The 21104-nt window shown below is 49.3% G+C and overlaps 1 protein-coding gene across 2 annotated transcripts; it reads left to right on the top strand.

Annotated features, from left to right (window-relative positions):
• Nucleotides 1-702: 702 nt before the first annotated feature.
• Nucleotides 703-19082, top strand: RAI2 (retinoic acid induced 2). Of its 2 annotated transcripts, none has more exons than XR_006167356.1 (2): nucleotides 703-1885; nucleotides 4053-4155. XR_006167356.1 is itself a non-coding variant. In XM_042810438.1 (2 exons), exon 2 carries the CDS (start codon nucleotides 16551-16553, stop codon nucleotides 18195-18197), a length of 1647 nt encoding a protein of 548 aa, XP_042666372.1. In that variant the 5' UTR covers nucleotides 1402-1885; nucleotides 16460-16550; the 3' UTR covers nucleotides 18198-19082. The 2 variants fall into 2 exon arrangements, 1 of the variants encoding a protein (XP_042666372.1); XM_042810438.1 differs by lacking the exon at nucleotides 4053-4155 and adding an exon at nucleotides 16460-19082 and having other exon boundaries at nucleotides 1402-1885.
• Nucleotides 19083-21104: the final 2022 nt, after the last annotated feature.

Genomic DNA, 21104 nt, shown 5'->3' with positions numbered 1-21104 from the left:
CAGCCGAACATTTCAGCAAAGAGACATACACAAGCTCTGTCCTTCAGCTTTTTCCAGTTCTCATTGATCTTAATGAGACTAGTCATATGAATAGGAGCGACTCGTGTCAAAAAGGATTTTTTGGCTGAAACTCACAATTTCTATTTGTTTGATGTGCCTCCACAGGCTTCAGAGTGAAGAGCTCCTGTTGTTGCTTTTGGCAGTGGGGAATAGCTGCAGAGTGGGGTGTCCCACAAGATGGTCTCATTGTCTTGCCTTTGCTCTTTATGCAGTCTGCTCCTGTTCAGCAATTAATAAGATGGAGTATTTGGTGATGGAGAAAACTACTGGCATAAAGCTACAGCTAACCAGGAATAGCACTGAAGAGCTGATCGTGCTGGGGGAAAAACAGAAGGAGGACTCTGGCACTGGGGAGATTGGCTCTCCAGGGCAGTGGACATGGCCCCAAGTTCAGGGAGAGTCTGGACAAAGCTCTCAGTCAGAGTTTAATTTTGGGTGGGCCTGCGGGGAGCCAGGGGTTGGACTCTGTGATCTTTACAGGTCTCTTTCAACTTGGGATATTTGATGAATTTGTATGATTTGACATGCAGACTGGCAGTTGGTGGGAGGGAGAGCACCCATCAGAGGTAGGAGGTGTAGGTACGGCGGTCCCAGCGTTCCCCTGAAGCTGCCAGGGGTTGTCTCCTTGTTTGGCTGCTTCTGCTGTGCCCAGTGGGCACCCACTAAGGAAACAGGGCAGGCTCTGCCCATTACCTGCCAAGCCCTCATTGTGAAGGGTGCTGCATCTCCCCCATTGCCACCACCTTGGGATAAGTCAGAGGCATCGTGTGTGATGTTTCTCAGGCAATGCTATCTAGAAAGGAAACAATTTTACACATCAGCAGTTTTTTATGATTAATAATATTATCCTGCCTTAATTGAAAAATGGGCTGGGGCCCTTAAGAAAAAATTAAGCTGCAGGAATTAGAATCTAACCTCTTTGTGATGAATGTGTATTTTTATGCGCCACATATTGCTGTCAGTGCTTTTAGGAATAATAGCGTGGTATATTGTAATAAAGAATTGTCCCGTGTTGTTTGTAGTTGCGTGGCACCATTCTGTCTGCCTGACTTGACTTTAAGAGCTCGGGTAGAATCCATGTGAGGGTGCTGAAATCCTTTTAGAGGGAATTTATGTACAAACAGGAGAGCAATGTGTAGTCTCCAAGCTTCGCTATCAGTTGTTATTGCTGAAAGATATTCACAGGGAGCTAATGCCAGACATAGCATTAGCTATCTTCAGCCTTGGTGTCTTTGTGGAAAGTTGGTAATAAAATGAGAGAGGGCTCCCGTCGGCATGATTCTTAAACATCAGTGAATCATCTTATGCAGCGAGGCAGTTGCTGCTGGGGTGAGTGTGTGCAGGGGTCTTTGTGAGCCACGTTCTCTACCTAAAGAGGTAGAGGGGGAGGGAGCAAACCTGCTGCTGTCTAACCTGGCATGGAGCCACGGCTGCCTTCCCCATGGAGAACCACAGCTTCAGCAGCAGCTGAGAAGATCTGAAAGCAGGTAAATGTGGGAGATGGGAGCGTAGCACCTTGAAATACAGACACCATATTCCCCCCACCCAGAGCTTTCAAATACTCCCGTCGGCTGAAATACTGCTAACCCAAACATTCGAACGTGATGAGTCAAATCTCCCTGGAAACCAAGCAGAGAAGAACCCGCATGTGTGGAGTCGCTGGTGCTGGTGTTTGTCTCCGACAGACAGCATAGAAGCTCTCCTCCTCCACCTCCTTCTTCCTCGGGGACACAGCAGAGCGGTAAGGAAGAAAGGCCGGGCTGGCAGCGAGGCAGAGGATCGTCAACTGTGGGATGCTCACCCAAGGGCTCCGCCAGGATGAAAGGTCTGTGTGGCTACCCCTGTCCTTTGTGTTTGAGCCAGCATTGCTATTAAAACAGACCCCGGGGAAGTGTGTGTTAAGGTGCTTCCTCCCATCCCTCTGTCCTTTTCCCCCCTCCCACCCTCATCCTTTTCGTCCCTGGAGGAAACGCTTGTCTCTGCCAAGATCCTGCCTCGCAAAAGTAAACAACATGAAATTACAATAAAATGTTGTGATTTGCTGGGCTGACGCTCAGGAGCTGCACAGTTACGAAAAGAGTCTCCTATAGATAGCCCTGTGAGAAATAAACAATCTTCCATCTTGAGTGGGCTTCAGATCCGAGCACAAGGGCAGGGCGGATGAAGAGCGAGGGATTTCTTCCCCGAACCGCAAGGTCCTTAGGAAGTTTATACTGCAGCAGCTGTCGGCAGCTCTAACATGTTGGTGGTTGGCCATCACACAGTACCACTGATATTTGGAGCTCTGCACGTGTGCGTGCTGTTGTTGCTTGATGTTTTAAGACCGGGTCGTGCACTGAAATGCCCGAGAACAAATAATATGAGCTGCAACTTGTTTCCTCTGGGGTTCTTCCAAATAATTCAAACTACAGCAACCCTAAATGGAGGTGTAATCCCCGGGAGATGAGCTGCCTTGGATGCTTGCCAGTTTAGCAGGCTGGGTAATCTGCGCTGTCATCAAGATTTGAGGATTAGCTTTAGTGAAGCTAGTTGGCTTTGACATTTCATTAGGGAAGTTTTTAGTAGTTTTTCATCCTCTGTAAATATATAATGAATATTATGCTGTAAAATATAGATGATGCAGTTTTGTTACCCTTATACCTTTTAATATTCGTGCAAGTTGAGGCCGGAACTGCAGACATCTTTTATCTGCTGAGTATTTTTTAAATCATTGCTTGTTTAGGAAAGACTAACTGAATCAAAGGCTGATTTTGTAAAGGATCTGCTTCCCCCAGTGCTAACCAATAAATTTTCATCTGGGTAATTTAAGTTACCGAAGTGTTATCTCCCAAAGAAAGGATAAAAGCAGACACTACTTATCCTATAATCTGAAAATATTTTGAAAAGTGAACTGGAATATCAATAAAATGGCTTATCATCAAGGTCTCACAAGAGCAGTAGAGGACATTTATTTAAAAATCAAAATGCTAAATTTAGAGGAATGGACGGGGCTCGTGAGAAGGGAGTGTGTACAAGTGACAGTGCTGTAAATTGTCTCGAGGGTTCAAGGGACTGGGGAAGGACACCGTGTACTGAAGTCACTTGTTCCCAGCAGAGATGTCTCTGCTGATAAGAGCTGGTGGTTGTTTGTGATGACAGTGATCGAAGAGGACAAGGTAGAGGCTCACCCATAAGCTCCTGCAGCTTTTTTCAGAACAGGGCTGTCGCCTGCTTTATTTATCACAGCATGAAGCGCTCCAAGTTTTTTGCCTGCTGCAGAGCACGGGTGCACATCCTCGGAGCTGCATTTGCCGTAATGCTCTTCCAAGTTCTTCTGCATGACTGTGCCCATGGGCACCATAGTACTTCTGGGGAAGGCCGAGAGGGGTTCATGGGGGCCAGCAGGGACACCCGGCTCCAACTTGCAGCAGGGGCCTGGCAGATGAAGGAAGGGGAGGTCCCTGCCCCCTTTTGGCTGTCTTGCCTCCTTGTCTCTGCCTTGCTCTCCTTTATGCCAATAACATTCTGTCCTTCACTGTTGACAATTATTGAAGCGGTTCTGGCGACAGCATTTGTTATCTGACCTACAAAAGCTGCAGAGATGCCGTTCTTCAACTTTGCGACTTAATCACTGCCACAGGAATCAATCCTTCCCAACCTTGTACATTAGTGAGGTCTGGGCCCCGGGTTGAGCAGACTGGATGTATTGATTGGCTCCTTTCCCACCAAAATCCGTGAAAAACTTTAATCCAAGGATACTCAGCAGTTGTGTGGTAAGGCTGACCAGGTCAGTCACACAGGATCCTACCACCACTATCTTGGCACTCATGGTGCTGGGGATGGAGCAGCTGTAGCGTCCATGCCAGGCCATGCTGTGGGCTCTCTGGTTCCTGAGGGCTGGTACAGGCTGGCATTCCTTGCTTTCCTGCCTGCTTCTTGTCTCGCTGTCAATAGCAGTGTATGAGCACTGACTCCTGAAGTCTGCAATGTGCTGATTTGTACTTCTGTTGCAGAGCCTATGAAGTGAAGCTGTGAGTGAAAAGCGGAGCTAGTTGAACAATTTACTTCACTTTACTTAAAAAAATAGAGAAGTAAGTAATAAAAATAAAGTTAAGGTTGGGCTGAATTTTTCTAGGGCTTCAGCATTTCTCCATCATCTATGTCATGGCAACCTGAAGTGGAACAATGAGTGGTTGAACTGAACCTCTGATGAATATTTCTGCAAGCGTTTATTTTAGCGAGATGAGGAGGTGCCGTTAGCAGAAATGCATCCAGCATAAGGAACTAAACATCTTGTGAGTGCAGAGGTCTTGATCTGGGATAAAGCAGCATCTCCCACAGGCTGTGTTCCTGTGATCCAGAAGGTGTAGAGAAAGGGGATGTGTGTGTTTGTGCACATATGTTGTATTCCTATTGAAGGTGAATATCAATTTTGATTATCCGAATACTGATATAGCAGTTTAGAAATAATTTGCCCAGAGGAGTTGTTTACACTGTTATGTTTACCTGACCAATGAAATGAAGACAGCCTTTCAGTCCATGAGTTGCAGTATAGTACAAAGTTTGCCATTCGGATTCCTATGGTTGCACCAACCATGCAACAGTATCCAAAGAATTTTATTGAATCAAAGTAATAAAACTGAAAAGTAGTATTGACTTTACTTTGGCTTTTTCAGCTTCTTGCTAATTTTGGCCTTAGAATATATTTCAGTGCTTTTTAGATTCCATTTTATTTAGTTACTTTATCTCTCAGATTGTAGGCTTTCTGTTAAATCACGGTAACTGTTTGTTGTAAAGAATGGGACATTCTTCCTAGTGCTTACTGGCCCCAGCGTAACATACATTTTCTAATGATTTTTGCTGTTTTGCTGATTTTGAGAATTTGAAGCGCAGAGTGGGTTTATGCAGGCCACATGAATTTCTGGCTTCAAGGCAACGATAAGAATTTTAATGGCTTCGTAAATGACACCATGCATTTAAAGTTGGTTTTCAGCCATCTCAAGATAGTTTGTTGTGCAAGAGTGGCTCCAGAGCAACATTCTTTCCTTCCAGAAGAGAAGGTGCCAAGGGGATTGGTATGTGGAAGTGACTACAGACTGAAAGGTCTACTTCAGGAGTCTTAAATATTGTCCTCGATGTATTTTCACTCAGCGCAGCCTCCTGTTGTTTCAGAGGGCAGCAGTTCTGCAGATCACACTGTGGAAGTGCCCTGGTGCTCTTTACAGACGCTTGCTTCCACTGGCTGGCCACTGCCTTCGGGCTGCTCAGGCCTTCACACCAGCCCTTGGGAAGCCTTTGGAGGGCTGCAGAAGAGAGCACGGCTCTGCCCAAGGAAGCCTGCTTGCATGACCTGGCTTTTTGTGGTGCAGCCAAGACGCCACGATTTTTCTCCAACTTTCAAAGTTAGAGAAATGCATCACTTCCTCAGTTGCGGTTGGAGATATTTCCCATCCATCTTTGGCAGCTCTGTTAGAAAGACAGTAGACATCCCTCTCTTGAGTCTTGTTTTCACAAGCTAAGGGGTTGCAACCATTCTTTCTCACACTGTTCCCTAACATGCACAGTTGTACCCTCTCTTGGTTTCACTTCCTCTCTGCAGCATCATTCATCTTCTGCCTTGCACTAGGCTTTTTCCTCAATTCCTCTCTTCATCTTCCCTACCACCATCATGCATTTTTTCCTGGTTTTTTTCCTGCCTGGATCTCTCTGCGCATTGTGCATCTCACTTTTTGCAGCAGGCACCACGCACCCCCAGAGCTGGGATTGCCAGTCTCCCTTTTAGTGCCAGATCTCCGTGTTCTACCATTTCCTTCCATTTCAGCCATTCTGGGAGATAAATCATGAATGTCAGTGGAGTGGACCTTCTTGCGATGGTGTGCGAAGTATGAGATGAGTGGTGCTGTTCTGCCAAAAGGTGTTCAGTGACTGCTATCAAGTGGTCCTTTGATCTGGAGACAGCAGAATCACAGAATCACAGAATTGTAGGGGTTGGAAGGGACCTCCAGAGATCATCGAGTCCAACCCCCCCAGAAGTCCTCACAGTTCTGCAATACAGATGTCAGGAGCTCTGCTTCTTCTACCCTTCCCTCTCCTTATGCCCCTTCCCTCACTTTTCTGGGTTGTGCTCCTCACCTCCATGGGCCTGGTGGCCCTGTCTGCCAGGCAGCTCCTGCAGCCCTTCTTATGTGTCTCTGAAGCTGTTCCACAAACATCCCTCCAAGTTGAAGGTGGAGTTTCACGACCTGTGGGCCTTAATAGTAGAGCTGAACGTGTTTTTCCCTCAAGATCAGCAGCAGAGTTCTGAGGTTCTTGAGGAGAAAATGGTCTTATCTCTCTGGTACAGGCACAGATACAGGTGATTTCAGGTCATCTGAATAATAAAGGTGCTGAACAACAGTTGCGTGCAGACAGTTGTGCTGTGCTCAACGTGCTGGTCATCTCTGGCATTAAAATAGCTTTTTTTTCTTCTGTATTTTAGTCCCTAGATTTACTCTGCAGTGGGAACTGTGCTTATCGCATGTTTAAAGCAGATTTCTTCACTGTGCGTATGGAGGAAGGTAAAGGAAGTGATAAATCTCTAAAGCCAGTAAGATAAAACAAATCCCCTCTAGCGAAGGGCCAGATACGGCATCTTCTCCTGTCTCAGTGTCTCGGTCTGCAGCTGCCCTCACTGGTGGGAAGATGGCTGCTGCTGCAGCACAACAGAGGGTGCAGGAGGAAGGCCAGGGAGCAACTGCATCACTAAGTCCAGTGCAGGGCTGAGGTGCTGTCTGTCAGCAATGGAGAGATATATGGGGTACTAGAGGGAAAAAAACCACCACTGTGGTTGAAAAGAAAATAAAGAATAGGATTGGGACACTGAGAATTTTTGGCTTCTTTTCCCCCCAATAATCTGAAGAAGGTCCGTTGTCCTCCCAGTTTTTGAGATGGGAAATGCTTTGTAGTTAGTTATTTCCTGCACTCCTTCTTAGCATCAAATCAATAACAGGATCAAACTCCTGACTCCATGCTGTTCCCTTTCTTCCCTGTGCTGCTGTTGGAAGCTGGGGAGCAGCAGGCTGCAGGTCCCAGTGGTGCGGCTTCTGCTGTCTTGTGTGTCTGTTGCACCAATGCCCTGTGAAATGTAGGGCAGGTGTAGAGCTTTCCTGGGAGCCATGGGGCCGCCTCTGGGCAGGCATTGAAAGGCTCCAGCAGAGGCCAGAGAATGCAGAGCGGACACTTTCTGTTTGCTGCCATCCCCCTGCCACTGCAGACCTCCGGCAAGTCTTTGAGGTGCACTCATCTTCTGAGTCACATCCGTGTCACCCGGCAAGCAGCGTGATGTTGGGAGATGTCATCTCACATCACATGGACATTTGCAGGCTTTCTTCTCGGTGACCTTTCAGCCTCCCACCTCACTTCCTGTGTGAATGGTTGCTTGTCTTTTCTGAAACAACATCTTAGTTTCTTCTGGTGATGATAAGCATGAAAGAAAAGCTACGTCAGCTAGAAATGTACAAACACTGTGTGCTTCTCCCGCTTTCAGAATATCCCCTGATTGCTCTTGTATCCTTGTGGAAAGGCTGGAGAGCAGTGCTACCAAAACAGATTTTCTTCTCTACCACCTTCCCTCATGACCACTGCTTGGCAAAGAAGTACAGCTCCTCTAGGCAGAGGGGCACACATATGCAGCTGTGCTCCTGGTAGGTCAGCTGGGCACTGCTAGCTCCAGCACTCACATTCTTCGCTCATTAGTGAATTTAAATGATGTCATTGGAGGAAATTTCCTCCTAATGCCATAGTGCTCTCAGCTTTCTTTTTTTTACCTGAAATAGCCAGTTAAACAAAAAAAATTCTGACAGACCAAAAAAAAAAAAATCAACACGAAACTCCAAGACTCACTTTAATTGCATCGTGAGGAGATCTGCTCTCCTCTTGAGTCAAAAGATTTTTATTTGATTATGTTCAGATTTTTACTCACCAAACACTGTAAATCTTTTGGTTTTAATTAAAGATTTTTTTTTCTTTTGCATTAGACTGATGCTAAACTGGATTCACTAAATCTTCTTACGCTGTAAGTAGCAGTGACCCAGATAAACACATTTAAAAATTCAACTGCTGAAACTACAGTATGTTGCCTTTGTAAGACACAGTGAGAGGAAGTCTAAGCTAGTTCTATAAATTTACAAGGGTAACATGTAGCTTCATATCATTAAAAGCAGATTCATAGACTAATTTAATTCTTTTAAATTAGATGCGCAAATCTGCATGAAAAGTGTTACTTGGTTTGGCATCCGATGCTTCAAAGTTAGAAGGAGGCCTGTGAAAAAATTACTTTTCCCTTCTGCGTCCGTTCTTTTGCAGTGCAACAACAGCGGCTTTGAGGAAAATGGAGGATAATTGCTTATTTATGGATGTGGCTGCAAAGAGTCTGCAGTGCTTTGCCTTTCAGTGCCTGAGCTCGTGGTGACAGTAGTGTTTCATGTAAGGGCTGGGGCCCAGTCAGGCCCACTGCGTGCCCATAGGCATGGCCTGGATCAAGACGGGGACGTCAAGACTTCTCCATGGACTGGATTGAGATGCAGACATCAAGACTTGTCAGCGGACTGGATCAAGATGTGGACATCAAGACTTCTCCGTGGTCTGGTTCAAGACATGGATGTTGCCAAAGTACCTTGTTGGCCTAGATTTGAGTCAACCTATTCCGTGACCCAAAAAACTGTGGTTTAGCATTGCCTGATGGGATGCTACCCGTGGTTTCAGATATGCATTTTGCATGCTTTCTGCCAGAGCAGGTGATAGAGACAGCATCAGAATGGCTGCTGGTGGCATGGCATGCTAGTTGGCCACACAGACCCCACCAGTCCCCACATGCTGGCAGGGAGGCCTGCTGGGCATCTCTCGCACCCTATAACTTACCCGAACGTGGATGTTACCACTTCTTCAGTCCTTGTGAATTTTCAGACAGCAGCGTCAGCTGTGTTTACACAAGGAAGAAATATATACTATTGGGGACAATCAGATAATAAACAGCCTTTAATTAGTGCAAAAGACGCAATGGGACCTAATCCCTCAGTGCCTGTTTAGACAGCCAGACCCAAACAGCTTGGGTCTGGTGCCCCATTACTGTTCCTCTGGGGGAACCGGGGAACGCTCCATTTTGTCACTGCCATCCCAGTGCCTACAGCTGGTGGCTGGTGTGGGGGTTGTCCTAGACCTAGGGAGATGCCACAGGCCATGTCTTGCTGAGCAGGAGCATGGACATTCTTATGTGTTTGTGGTTTGCTTGGTGTCCCCAAAGGAAGAGCCCATGAGGGTGTGTTGCTACAAGATCAAGAAGACAGGCAGCAAAAAAACCCCCAACATTTGCTCCAATGTGCTTGCAGGTTTTTGGTTTTTTTTTAAGATGTTTTGTTCATTGTTCTATTTTATTTCCTCTTATTTGTAGTTAAATGAATGACACTGCAGAGCCAGCTTTTGTCCTTTACTGTGTGTATGCACAGTGATTCATTTCCAGCTGAAAATGTGACAACATGAGAGCGAAGCTCTTCCCACTAGTGTTTTCGTGCAGGGATTCGCCCATTCTCCCACCTCCCTGGGAGAGCTGAGCCGTCAGTGCACAGCCACACATACCCCTGCAGGTCTATGAGGCTGGGCAGCACAGCCGGACGCCAGACCTCCCCTCCAGGTTTGCTGGAGTGGCCCGGTGACGTGCCCCAGGGGACTTACAGTCAATGATGATGGATTACGCTGGTCCATTAATGCAGCAGTCTCATCTGGGAAAGATGTAATTGCCGTTCCGTGTCCCGCCGCTTCCGTAAGTTTTTCAGCACACGTAGTAGTGCACGTCGCGATGGAGATGGCTGGTGACAAATGTTGCAGTAAATATGTCAGGGGCTCCGCATCCCCTGGCAGCTCGCTTCTATTCTGGTACCAGGCAGCCATCGTTAAGATGGGGGAAGTGATAATCACAAAATTTGCTGTACTGCGTTCGTGATGATGTACCGCTCTTCTAAGATTTGATGGAAGAGCGTGGGCAGTGCTGATCTTGTTTCCTCCTGCAAGACGCGTCTGCAAAATAGGTTTGTGTTGCCTGGTTCCTTGTGAGCAGGAAAGGCTCGGTGCAGCCGATGGGATGGAAAGCGGTGTGTAAAGGACTGTGAAACGGAGATTTAAAAAAACGCTGCATTTTTTCTCACATCGCAGGAACCCCGTGCTTTTCTGGCTCTTCTAAACAAAATGCCTGCAGCTGCTTACATATTTGGCAAAGATGAAAAGAAGGGGATATTTTTGCTTGGAAGCTTTTCCATCCACACAGCTTTGGATAGGGTGGCGTTTGAAACCTGGTGTGGGCGTGCTGTCTGCGTGAGGATTAGTGCCGTCAAGTGGCTGACGAAATGTTGGGTTTGGTGTACTGACGTGATGACGTGTCAGAGAGGGAGAGTAAGTCCAGTAAATCTGGAGCTACAAGTATAAAAATTGATCTTGAACTGGCGAGCTGAAGGAGGATATTTGAGTTGGTGGGGAGGAATGCAATGTTAAATAACTGTCTTTTGCTCTCCAGACAGCTAAAGCGTCTGTCCCCTTCCTTCTTACAGTCTCCCTTTAGATACTGAAAGGCCGCTATCAGGTCCCACTGAAGCCGCCTCTTCTCCAGGCTGAACAGCCCCAGCTCTCTCAGCATGTCCTCACTATGGAAGTGTTCCATCCTAGAGCTCTCCAGCTCCAGGTCTCGTCATTGCTACTGCATTCAGTGGGAACTTTCTGGTGCTCTCTTTCTGGCGTGCAGAGCCTGGAGGCTGTACCCTTTCCTGTCCAGCACAACAACATTTGTGCTGCTGGTAAGCCCATCAAAGCTGCACCTGGGAGCTGCCGTTTTGGCCCACCCATTTTGGCTGTTGGATGGCATCAATACCTGTAGTCATGCACATTTTTTCTTACGGTCTTAGGAACATATGTGCATCACTAGAAAGGGTTGGTGTGCAGGAAAGTTTGATTTTTTTAACATGGTGCTGCATTTCTGCTGATTCTTTACTTATGGAAGGCAGGATGTACGTTGGGACAGTCAGAGGTTGTGAAATTTGGGAGAATTAGTGATTCTGGCCACGACGATGTTGAATTGTGATCACAGCCTGCCTCCTGCTCGTTCCTCCTTGCTGCCATGGGAGGGTTTGGGAGGCAGCTGTAGGTGTTGAAGCCATCATGGTGCAACGGGGCAAAGTCAGGTGTTTCACCTGCAGAATGGTTGTAGCGGTTCACAGATGGATTTTAACTTGACCTGGCCAGCTGAGCAGGGTGACTGGTGTGATGGATCCCTGTCCCCTGCAAGCAGGAGCTGCATGGTCATGTCTGCAAGGAGGGACAGGCAATGAAGGGCAGCCTCCCGTTCTCATCTTGATATTGGAAAGATCAAGGGAATGCAGGGAGAGTGTGTGAGCCTGGGGTCGGGGGAGTGGGTTGGGAGGAAAGAGCGAGCTGAGGGTTGCTGAGCTGGGAACAAACCTCTGCCGAGGAGCTGGCAAGGCTTTGAAGTCGTGTCACTGACATCAAACTCTGAGACCCTTTGTAGGAAACACAGTGCTTTAAGGACTGTTTAATAAAGCTCTCGACTGGGAAAGGAGCAAATATTTTATCAGGCTGACGCTGAGTGCTTTTTGTTGTGGGTTTTGGGGGAAGCGGGACTGGCAATTACATTTAATTGATATCCTTTTCCTCTTGTTATCATTGGGGTATCGATTGCTGGGAAAACAAAATGCGTGTTTTAAAAAATTTACTGTAAAGTCACAGCTCTCATTTGTTTTGTTTAGCTCTGTGCTCTCAAGCAGCTCATTTTTCTTTGCTTTGCTGGCAAATAGAATGTTTTGATTGAAAACAATACTAAATAATCAGTTAGATGGGATGTTTAATGACAGGAAAAATTGTTTAAAATATTTTTTCCCATAGGAAAATCATGCCGTTTGCTTTTCAAGCCTAAGAAGCCTTTTAATGCCATTGTAAGTCTGCATCCTTCCTACTGTCTCGCTCCAGAATCAAACACGTGGGCACAGTGCGTGTGTTGAAGCATGTGGTTCAAGGAGTGGTGGATCCCGGGAGCTCTGGCACAAGAGACATCCATCCCGAGTACATCCAGTTTTTCCCTCCATCACTTTCATGGGGGATTTCTTAGGCCCCCACCTGCTGTCGTTTCTACATCCCTGTGGGTTACCCAAGGCAGTGCAGCAGCCTCCAGTGCCCCTGTCCCAAAGAAGTGATGCAGGTGGATGTTCCCTCGGTCGCAGGAGCAGGGCCTTGTGTTCCCCCGTCTGAACAGGAATTTGGAGCGTGAAAACTGCAGTGAGGTTGCAGGGATGTCACCAAATTCTGCGGCACGTGACTCAGCAGTAATTATGGCTGGCAAATTTATATTTGTCCTTCGCATGTCAGATTCAATACATCAGCTTTCCATATGCTGTCTGGGGCTCTGAGCGCGTGTCCGGCTCAGTGCAAGCTGAGCAAGCTGCTGCTGCTGTATGGGCATTGCCGTGCTGCTCTGAGGGGTAAAATAGAGCCCATCCGGGCAGGGTTTGTTCCCAGCAGCAAGGCTCTTCTGCTGCAGCAGTTTTGAGACAGCCGGGATTGGGATGTGCTGTGGGTTCCATGCCTTGGATCATTTTTTGTGGCCCTCCTCTGGACACGCTCCATCTGTGGTTTATATGTACAGGAGAGCTACTGGTACGTTAATACCTCCATGTGAAAGCTCACTTCCTCCAAATACTTCTTTTCTATTCCAGCAACACCCTTAGTAACGACATGTAAAGCCTTTATGTGTGAGCGGCTGTAACAACACAGCACAGAAGTTGCAGGATGCAAGGTGATTCACGGCTCACTGCTGGGTGTCAGTGTGTGCCCCGGTCGCCCTCTGCCTTATCTACTGCAGAAGGATGCAGAAAGATGGGGCGGGCTTTGGCTGCCTGCAATTGCATGCGTGGCATGGGTGGTCCCACAGCGAGCACCCACAGCCCTGGGAAAAGCTGACATCGGCAGGGGATCAGCAAGCAGGCCGGAGTTATCACCGCCTTCATAATGGCATTTCTGCACAGCTAACGTATCATTTCCTGTAGAGCTGCACACATCATTGCTTAGTGCCATGAACTTAACTCTTATCAGCGCCCCAGTGGGAAAACCCAAGTTATTTACAATAGCTTTCTTTTCAGTGTTGTAAGCTTATTTTCAATTAAAACAAACAGCAAATTAAATATTAAATAGATAAGTAGGGAAAGTGAAATTAATTGATTTTCTGGCACCGGGGTAAGGCAGAAAGAGGAACCTTAAGGCGGTTTTGCTGAGTTGCACTGGCTTCCTTCTTGCTTATCAGGTACATGGCACTGGCTTTAAAAGCCAGGCAGCTCTCACTATGTGTTGAGAAGCAGCAGTCCTCAAAGTAACAGCAGTGCACACTTCAGGTTATTCTTTATTAAAAGAGAAATGTAGTAAAGCTTTCACTGTTAGTAGCAATGTTGGAGAATGCAGTTTAGTGTAAGTCCTCTCCATGGAGACATAGATTCATAGAATGACTCAGGTTGGAAGGGACCTCAAAGCCCACCCAGCCCCAACCCCTGCCGTGGGCAGGGCTCCCCCACATCAGCTCAGGCTGCCCGGCCCTCATCCAACCTGGCCTTGAGAGTTGTGCCTTGCCACCCAGGTGCTGCTGGCATCGCTCGGTTCCTCCACCTCAGGGACACACGGAATGCAGCTTGGAACGGCATTTGACTGTGCCTTAAAATCCCCAAAGCAGAAGCAGGCATTTCTTCCAGGTGCCTGATGGTGATAGATGAGCTCTTTTTTCCCTTGTCTAGATACTTCCTCTGCCCTGTCACTTTCTAAAGCAGCAGTGGGGGATTTTATGATGCTTCAGACTTTCCTCCTGCACAGTTATCTGTCTCTCTCTGTGGGTCTGTGCAGCATGCTAATCCCTCAAGGCACTTTCGCAGCATAATTTTCATCTTAATTTTTCTATTTCTCAATGCTAAATGGCCTTAGCAGGGGAATAGAAGGTCATTTTTCCCATCCCTACCAGATTACTCGTTTGCTGTGGAAACGCAGAGATCATCTCACGCTTTGCAAACAAACGGCAGAGCAGAAGTCCTGGTCTGTCTGCAGTGCTCCTCAGTGCCGCCGAATGGAGGGCAGCAGGGGTGCGGGGCTGGGCTGCAGGCCTGAGGGAGTGTTGAATGGTTCTTTTATAAGGAGGGAGATGATGTGAGAAGTATAAAACCTCTTTTTAATTCCTCAACAAGATGAGCCTGCTTGTTTTGGTGCCGCCGCTCCTCGCTGTCTGAATCATCAGCATTATTTCTCTCCTGCTTTCTCGTGCTCGGGGAATCTCTGCCTGCAGCCAGTGCTGAGTGAGGAAACAAACAGAACCCCTCAACCCCGCAGTCGTGTTTTCCTCTCAACATTTCACGAGATGAGAAGAATCATGAATTATTCTCCCCCAGCCAGCAGCAGCGGGGGAGAAGGAATGACTCATCTGTTTACTTTTAAAAATCCTCTTTAAAAATCAGATGTGCCCGATGATACATGATCGGGATTTCTCTCGCCCGGCCCCCGCTATTAACTCCCGACATTGCTGTAGTCCTGCTCTGGCCGTGACACAGTGCTGCCAAACCCGGGGATTTACAGGCCTCGGGAGGGATGCTCTGGTTTCCCGTTTCCCTGCCTTGGCCGTGGTTTGCCCTTTGTTCGGGGTCGGTTTTTGCGTCTGTCTGCGCTGAGCTGGCAGGTGACGGTGCTGCTCCCGCAGCCGTCCACGCGAGCAGGGCAGCGCTGTGAGCAGCCGGGCCATCCGTACAACCATGGGATCATTCAAGTTGGAAAAGACCACTAAGATCATCAAGTCCAACATCAGCTCACGTACCCAAAACAGGCTTAGGGTCTGCGTGTGGCTGCTGCGGGCCAAGGATGCGGAGCGGTGGTGATGGTGCGCGGTCTGCTCTTAGGTAGCAGCGTGCAGCTGTGCGCAGGTGAGGAATGTAAATCTGGGGTGCTCTGGTGCTTCCCCATGGTAACAGAGTTAAAAATGGACAAGTTTCCATGGTGATTATTACCGCAGGATGCGCTGCTCACTTCAGGAGTGGCACGGGCAGCATGGCAAAATCTGCGGGCGGAAATTATTTACCCTTCTGAATAAATGAAGGCACAGCGCCATTAATACGCTGCTTTGCAGGGAGCATGGGGGGAGCAGAGTGTTAATCTTTGTAGGAAATAGGTTGCAGATTTCACTGTCACCATGAACAGAAACAATCTCTGTCCTTTTTTTGTTGACATTTGCTTGGTTTAGATAAAGACACAGGCTGCTAAAGTAAATTTGAATCAGAATCACGGAACGGGTTGGAGAGGACCCTAAAGCTCATCCAGCCCCAACCCCTGCCATGGGCAGGGCTGCCCCCCACCAGCTCAGGGCCCCATACAACCTGGCCTTGAGTGCCTTCAGGAATGAGGCACCACAGCTTCTCTGGGCAGCTATGCCAGCACCTCACCGCCCTCTGAGTGAAGGATTTCTGTCCCTTGAGGTCTTCAAGAAACATGTACATGTGGCACTGAGGGATGTGATTTTTAGAGGCATAGTGGTGATGGGCTGACAGTTGGACTAGATGGTCTTAGTGGTGTTTTCTGACATTTATGATTCTATCATAAATGATTCTATCATAAATGTCTATGATATCTGCCCTTGTAAAAACTCAGTCTCCCTCCTGTTTAAAAGCTCCCCTCAAGTTCTGGAAAGCCACAGTGAGGTCTCCCCGCAGTCTTCTCTTCTCCAGGATGAACAAGCCCAACTTCTTCAACCTTTCTTCATAGGAGAGGTACTCCTGCACTCTGATCATCCTCATGGCTTCCTCTGGACCCCTGACAGGCTGTGTCAGAGGTGCTGCTGCACCAATGGCCTGACCCACTTAAGTAAAACCTCATGGGGGGAAAATATAACAGCTCTTGTAGGGGAACCGAGGACCCTGCCACGGTGGAACATTTCTGAGCCGTGTATATTTAGAAACATTTGGTTTTGTGCTCCTGCTGAGTTAAAGCAGTGCACTGTCTCTGGGCCCTGCCATACACTGTCATTATGCAGAGCTTTGTTTTAAAGCAGCAGAAGGGGCTGCCCAAGCCCTTGGGTTGGCTGGCGTACGGGAGGGGTTTTTTTTGACTGCAGGCAGCCTTCAGGTCCTTTAAATTATCTGTGTTTATGGCTAAATATAAGTTCCTCAAAACTGTTCGTACAGCACTCACGGACGTCTGTGTATACAGCATCACTGTGTACATTACCGCTATGAGTTGTGGAGCCGTTATCCTGAAACGTGGAAACGTTCAAGGGCTTGTTTTGGCGACAGGGTCTTTCAAGGCAGTCGCAAATGTTTTGTTAAGGAGGAGATTTATGCAGTGCCTAAACCACGTCTCTGCATTGCAGGCCAAGCGATGTCGGTGCCGGAGCCCCTGGCAGCCCCATCCTGCTGACGGCGATGTGAGCGTGGCGCTGCGGAGCCCCAAAGCCCTGCGAGATGGAGGAGCTCTACAAGGAGACTCCCAACCTGCCCATGGATGTCACCAGCCCACCGGCGGCCATGGCCAACAACAAGCTGGAGAACGGCGTGGCCCAGCTGATCACAGCGGAGGCCTGGAACATCAATTCAGCTGACCTGATGAAGAAGGCCCTGTCCCCGCTGGTGACCGTCCCTGCTCCCTCCATCCTGACACCGCCGGCTGAATCACAGAGTGGGGTGGCACTGAAGGTGGCGGCCACTGTGCTGCAGCCCATCTGCCTGGGGGACAGCCCCGTTGTCCTGCCTATCCACCTGCAGGTGGCTGGCAGTGCTGCCCCGCAGATGCCGGCCAGTGGTGCCACCCCATACGTCATGACCACGCAGGGCCCCATCCCACTACCAGTCCTACTGGAGCAGCATGTTTTCCAGCACCTCAACTCGCCCCTGGTGCTGCCCCCCGGCACCGCCTGCCCTGCCAGCCCCCTGCATGGTGGTCTTTTCCCAGGCGCCTCTGCCCCTGTCAGCCAGCCCCAGCTCCTGGACCCCAAACCGTCGGGCCCAGGCCAGGAGCCCGTGCTGCCGCCTGTCTTTCAGACACCGGGTTTCGCCGCAGTCCTGCAGGACCTCTTCCCCTCAGGGCAGGGCGCCCTGGGCTCGGCCCCCTGCCAGCCCCCTCCTGACTATGCTGCCCTCCCACCCCAGGCATTCAGCTCACCCCTCTCCCCGCTGGTGCCCCCTGCCACGCTGCTGGTGCCCTACCCTGTCATCGTGCCCCTGCCCGTCCCCGTGCCCATTCCCATCCCTGTCCCCATCCCCATGCCCCATGGTGCTGAAGCCAAGGTGACCCCCGACCCACCCAAGCCCCCACTCTTCACCCCGCAGCCCTGCAAGGGCACCCAGACCCCTCTGGAGAAGGAGGAGACGAAGCCCTTTGACCTCGTCCACCAGCGGGACTTCTCCCAGCTAAACCGCCACACTGTCATCAAGATGGGCAGCGAGAACGAGGCGCTGGACCTCTCCATGAAGAGCCCGCCCATGGCTCGGGCCTGCGAGGCTGCCCTGCCACCGCCATCTCCTGAGGACGGGGCACTGGACCTGTCGCTCTCCTCATGCCGCAAGCCGGGGGGTCCCCATGGGGAGACGGCCGGCAGTGGGCCCAGTGCCGAGGGCAGCCCGCAGGACAAGCCGGCCACCCCCTTCGCCCCTTCCAAAGCGCCGGAGGCTGCAGGCAAGGCGGAGGGCAGGGTGGTGGGGCCGGGGCCAGGTGAGCTCCTGCGGCCGCCACAGAAGTGGTTGGTGGAACCAGCCGGGAGGGCGGCCTGCGAACCCAAGGCCGGTGGCAACAACATTGAGATCGTCAGCACCTCTCAGACAGCCAAAGTCATCGTCTCTGTCAAGGACGCCGTGCCCGCCATCTTCTGCGGCAAGATCAAGGGCCTGTCGGGGGTGTCCACCAAAAACTTCTCCTTCAAAAGGGACATGCCCCAGGACTCAGTGCTGCAGTGCTACGACATGAAGAGCCAGCCCGAGCCGCGGGACAACACCGAGGCGCTTAGGAAACCCGTAAAGAACAGGAGCGTAAAGCTAAAGAAAATGAACTCGCCCGAAATACACATTCTTCCAATAAAGAAGCAACGGCTTGCTGCCTTTTTTCCAAGAAAGTAAATTATGGGTTTTTAGAATTTTAAGATTATTATGGAAAAAAAAAAATAATAAAAAAGATGCACTTGGTTTTAAACTCATTTAAAACTTTAAACTATCTTTGTAAGTTATTTTTGGGGAAGGGGGAGAGGAGCAGAAGTAGAGTCCCTATAAGCTGGGTTTCTTCTTTTTTTTTTTTGTTATTAAATTTTGACTTTTCGTGGGAAACTGAATAAAAGCAACCTATTTTTCAAGCAGATTGCACATTTTGCAGCTTTAATGGAGTAACGGATGAGTCAGAGGGGTAAGAGCTATTTTCACTGCCATAAAGTGCTTTGATGATGTAATTCTTCATAATGGTTAGAACGGAAATTTCAAAATAAATGTTTGTACGTGCTAATCGGTGGCGGTATCTCTGTCATTTCTGAAGGGCTTTGGCAGCGTGGAGGAGGCCTGGCCAAAGGCTGCAACCGCCCTCACTTGTTCAGAGTGCTGCTAAGAATCCACCTGGGAGTGGATCGGAGCATGATGTTGGGGGCACTGCGCCCCAGTGGGCTTCAGAGTGGCAAAAATGAGGGTAGCTGAGCGGTGCGGCCCTGTGCTGACGCTCACAACCCAGTTCTAAAGTGTTGAAAGCAATAGCAGCAGTTATTTAAACAAGAAAGTCTTAAAAACTGGGGGAATTCGGTTGCAGAGGGGTGATAAAGAAAAGTCGCCTAATTTTTTCCCACCTGGCTGTAGATATATGGAGGCATTGTTTATTGTTAGTTTTATAATTGTCTTTGATGGCTGAAGTCAATGCACATGAAAGAGCAGAACTATGTAACTTCATTACCTGACGGTGTACAAGCCACACACGTCCATGGAGAAATGTGAATGTACCATTACAATAAACGTTCTGGTAAGTGATGGTTTTGCACTTGTGTATGACAGCTGGAGATGCGCTACTGCACGTTGGCTTTAAAGACCATCTAGTCCAACCCCCTGCAATGAATGGGGACAACTACAGCTCCATCAGGGTGTTCAGAGCCCTGTCCAGCCTGACCTTGAGTGTCTGCAGGGCCAGGCACTCGCTGTGGCGTAGCTCTGAACCCGTCATGCAGGTAACGCAGTGCTCCGACTGCGCCACACTTCCTCCCTCTGTAGCCAAACAATTCCCAGGTCTCTCCCATGGGCAGAGATTGCGGCAGTAGTTCTTGCAGGAAACCGGCCAGAGAGGCAACTTCCAGGTTCAAAACGCCATCTCCAGCTATGGGCCTCATCATGAGCTCCACTGACACTCCCACTGCAGAGAGCAGGGCACTACTCAGTGCCCCCACCAACCGCCCAGGGAGCGGGAAGGGCGTTCTGCTGCTCTTTTGGGCTGAAGGACTACTCAGTATATAGAATGAGTGGGTGTCGTGTACCCCTACCATCATATCCTGCCAAACTCCTCTTTTTAAATGTTTTTATTTTCCCCAAAGCTGGCAGAACTGCAAATGCTCGGATAGCTCGTAGCATTGATGGATTCATTAATGTTTTGTCATCTGACAGGCTTTTGTCTTCTTAAAATAATCTTGTTCTTAGGTGAAAAGCGTTCTGCTGCTTTGTTTTGTTCCTCCCAAAAAGCTGCGCTGATGTTCCACCTCTCAGTAGCTGCAGCGCTGGGGCTGAGGAGGTCCCTCAGGACTCCAGTTCCCATTGTCACTTCCCCACAGCTGTGGCCGGGCCATGCGCAGGGTGACATGACCTGCTGGTTTGCCCTGAGGGAACAAGACCCCGAGCCCAAAAGCCCTGATACCATGGCAGTCAGCTGCTCTTAGCAGCCTTTTTAAGTGCACACAAAGCTGTAAGAACACCCAACTGCTGTGGGTGGCTGACTCAGGTGTGAGGACAGACAGGCAGCAGCCAGCAGGCGCCCCAGAGTATTGCAGCCCTCCCTCTCTGAAATGGAGCTGAGGGCAAGGTGTGTGAGGAGCAGCCGAGGCCCCGAGGAGCTGAGGGGAGGCCTGATGGCAGCTGCAGCTCCTCACAGGGAGCGGAAGAGCAGTGCTGAGCTCTGCTCTCTGTGACAGCAACAGGGCCCGAGGGCACGGGGCAGCTGGGGGCAGTGGGCACGGAACAGCCATGCCACAACACCTCCCCTTATGCAGCGCTGGGCAAAGGCCCCTACCTAGGTGCCATCTTCCTCCTACCACTGCTTGTGTGTGAAGCACATGGGCACAGAACAAGGCACATAATTACACGAAGATTGAGCACTTCCACCTCCTCGCTGCTAGCAGCAATTACAGATTTTGTACATTGGGCCATTAATTTTCTCCACGGCTACATATTAACTGCTTCTGAAACTTCTGCAGGAGAAGGATGGGGAGCTGCTATGTGATATATGGAGCCTCCATTTCTGGTGGCTGTTAATGGAGACATTAATACCTCTTGAGAAGTTGAAGGGAAAGTCATTAAGCCATAATGGCAGGAGGAGGATGTTTTACAACAATGGGCACGTGCAAAGTAGAGACAGAAAGGAGCAGCACTGACCCTCAAGGGCAACCCGTGTTGGCTCCAAGCTCCCAGTGACTTGGGGGGTGGGTTTTATTAGGAGGTGAGGAAAGAGCAGAGTGGAATCCCTTCCCATCTGTTTGCTCTCAAGGAGAGGCTTTGCAGGAAGCCATGGACCCCAACTTCGAGCTCAGGGAAAGCAGCCCCAGGGGCAGAGCTGGCCCATTCCCTGGCACTGAGGCGAAAAGAGCAATGACATTTCTAAGCCTGATGAAAACAGGTGATATTTAGACTGACAGAAGAGACACACAGCCAGGAGAGAAGCAAGCAAGGCAAGTATGAGTTCAAGAAGGTGGTGGAACAGGGGAAGATGGAAACAGGTAATGGAAGCCAAAAGCCACCTCCAGATCTGTCATAACATGACACCTATATTAAAGCTAGCAAGAATCCAGCCAC

This window comes from Centrocercus urophasianus, unplaced genomic scaffold (assembly GCF_019232065.1).
Source record: "Centrocercus urophasianus isolate 14NV4802_14NV808 unplaced genomic scaffold, USGS_Curo_1.0 seq_12, whole genome shotgun sequence".
NCBI lineage: Eukaryota > Metazoa > Chordata > Aves > Galliformes > Phasianidae > Centrocercus > Centrocercus urophasianus.
The sequence above is the reverse complement of the archived record's forward strand: the minus strand, read 5'-3'. Positions and strand labels throughout refer to the sequence as shown.

Coding starts and splice junctions, on each gene's coding strand:
- RAI2 (XM_042810438.1), top strand. CDS start 16,551: ATGGAGGAGCTCTACAAGGAGACTCCCAACCTGCCCATGGATGTCACC.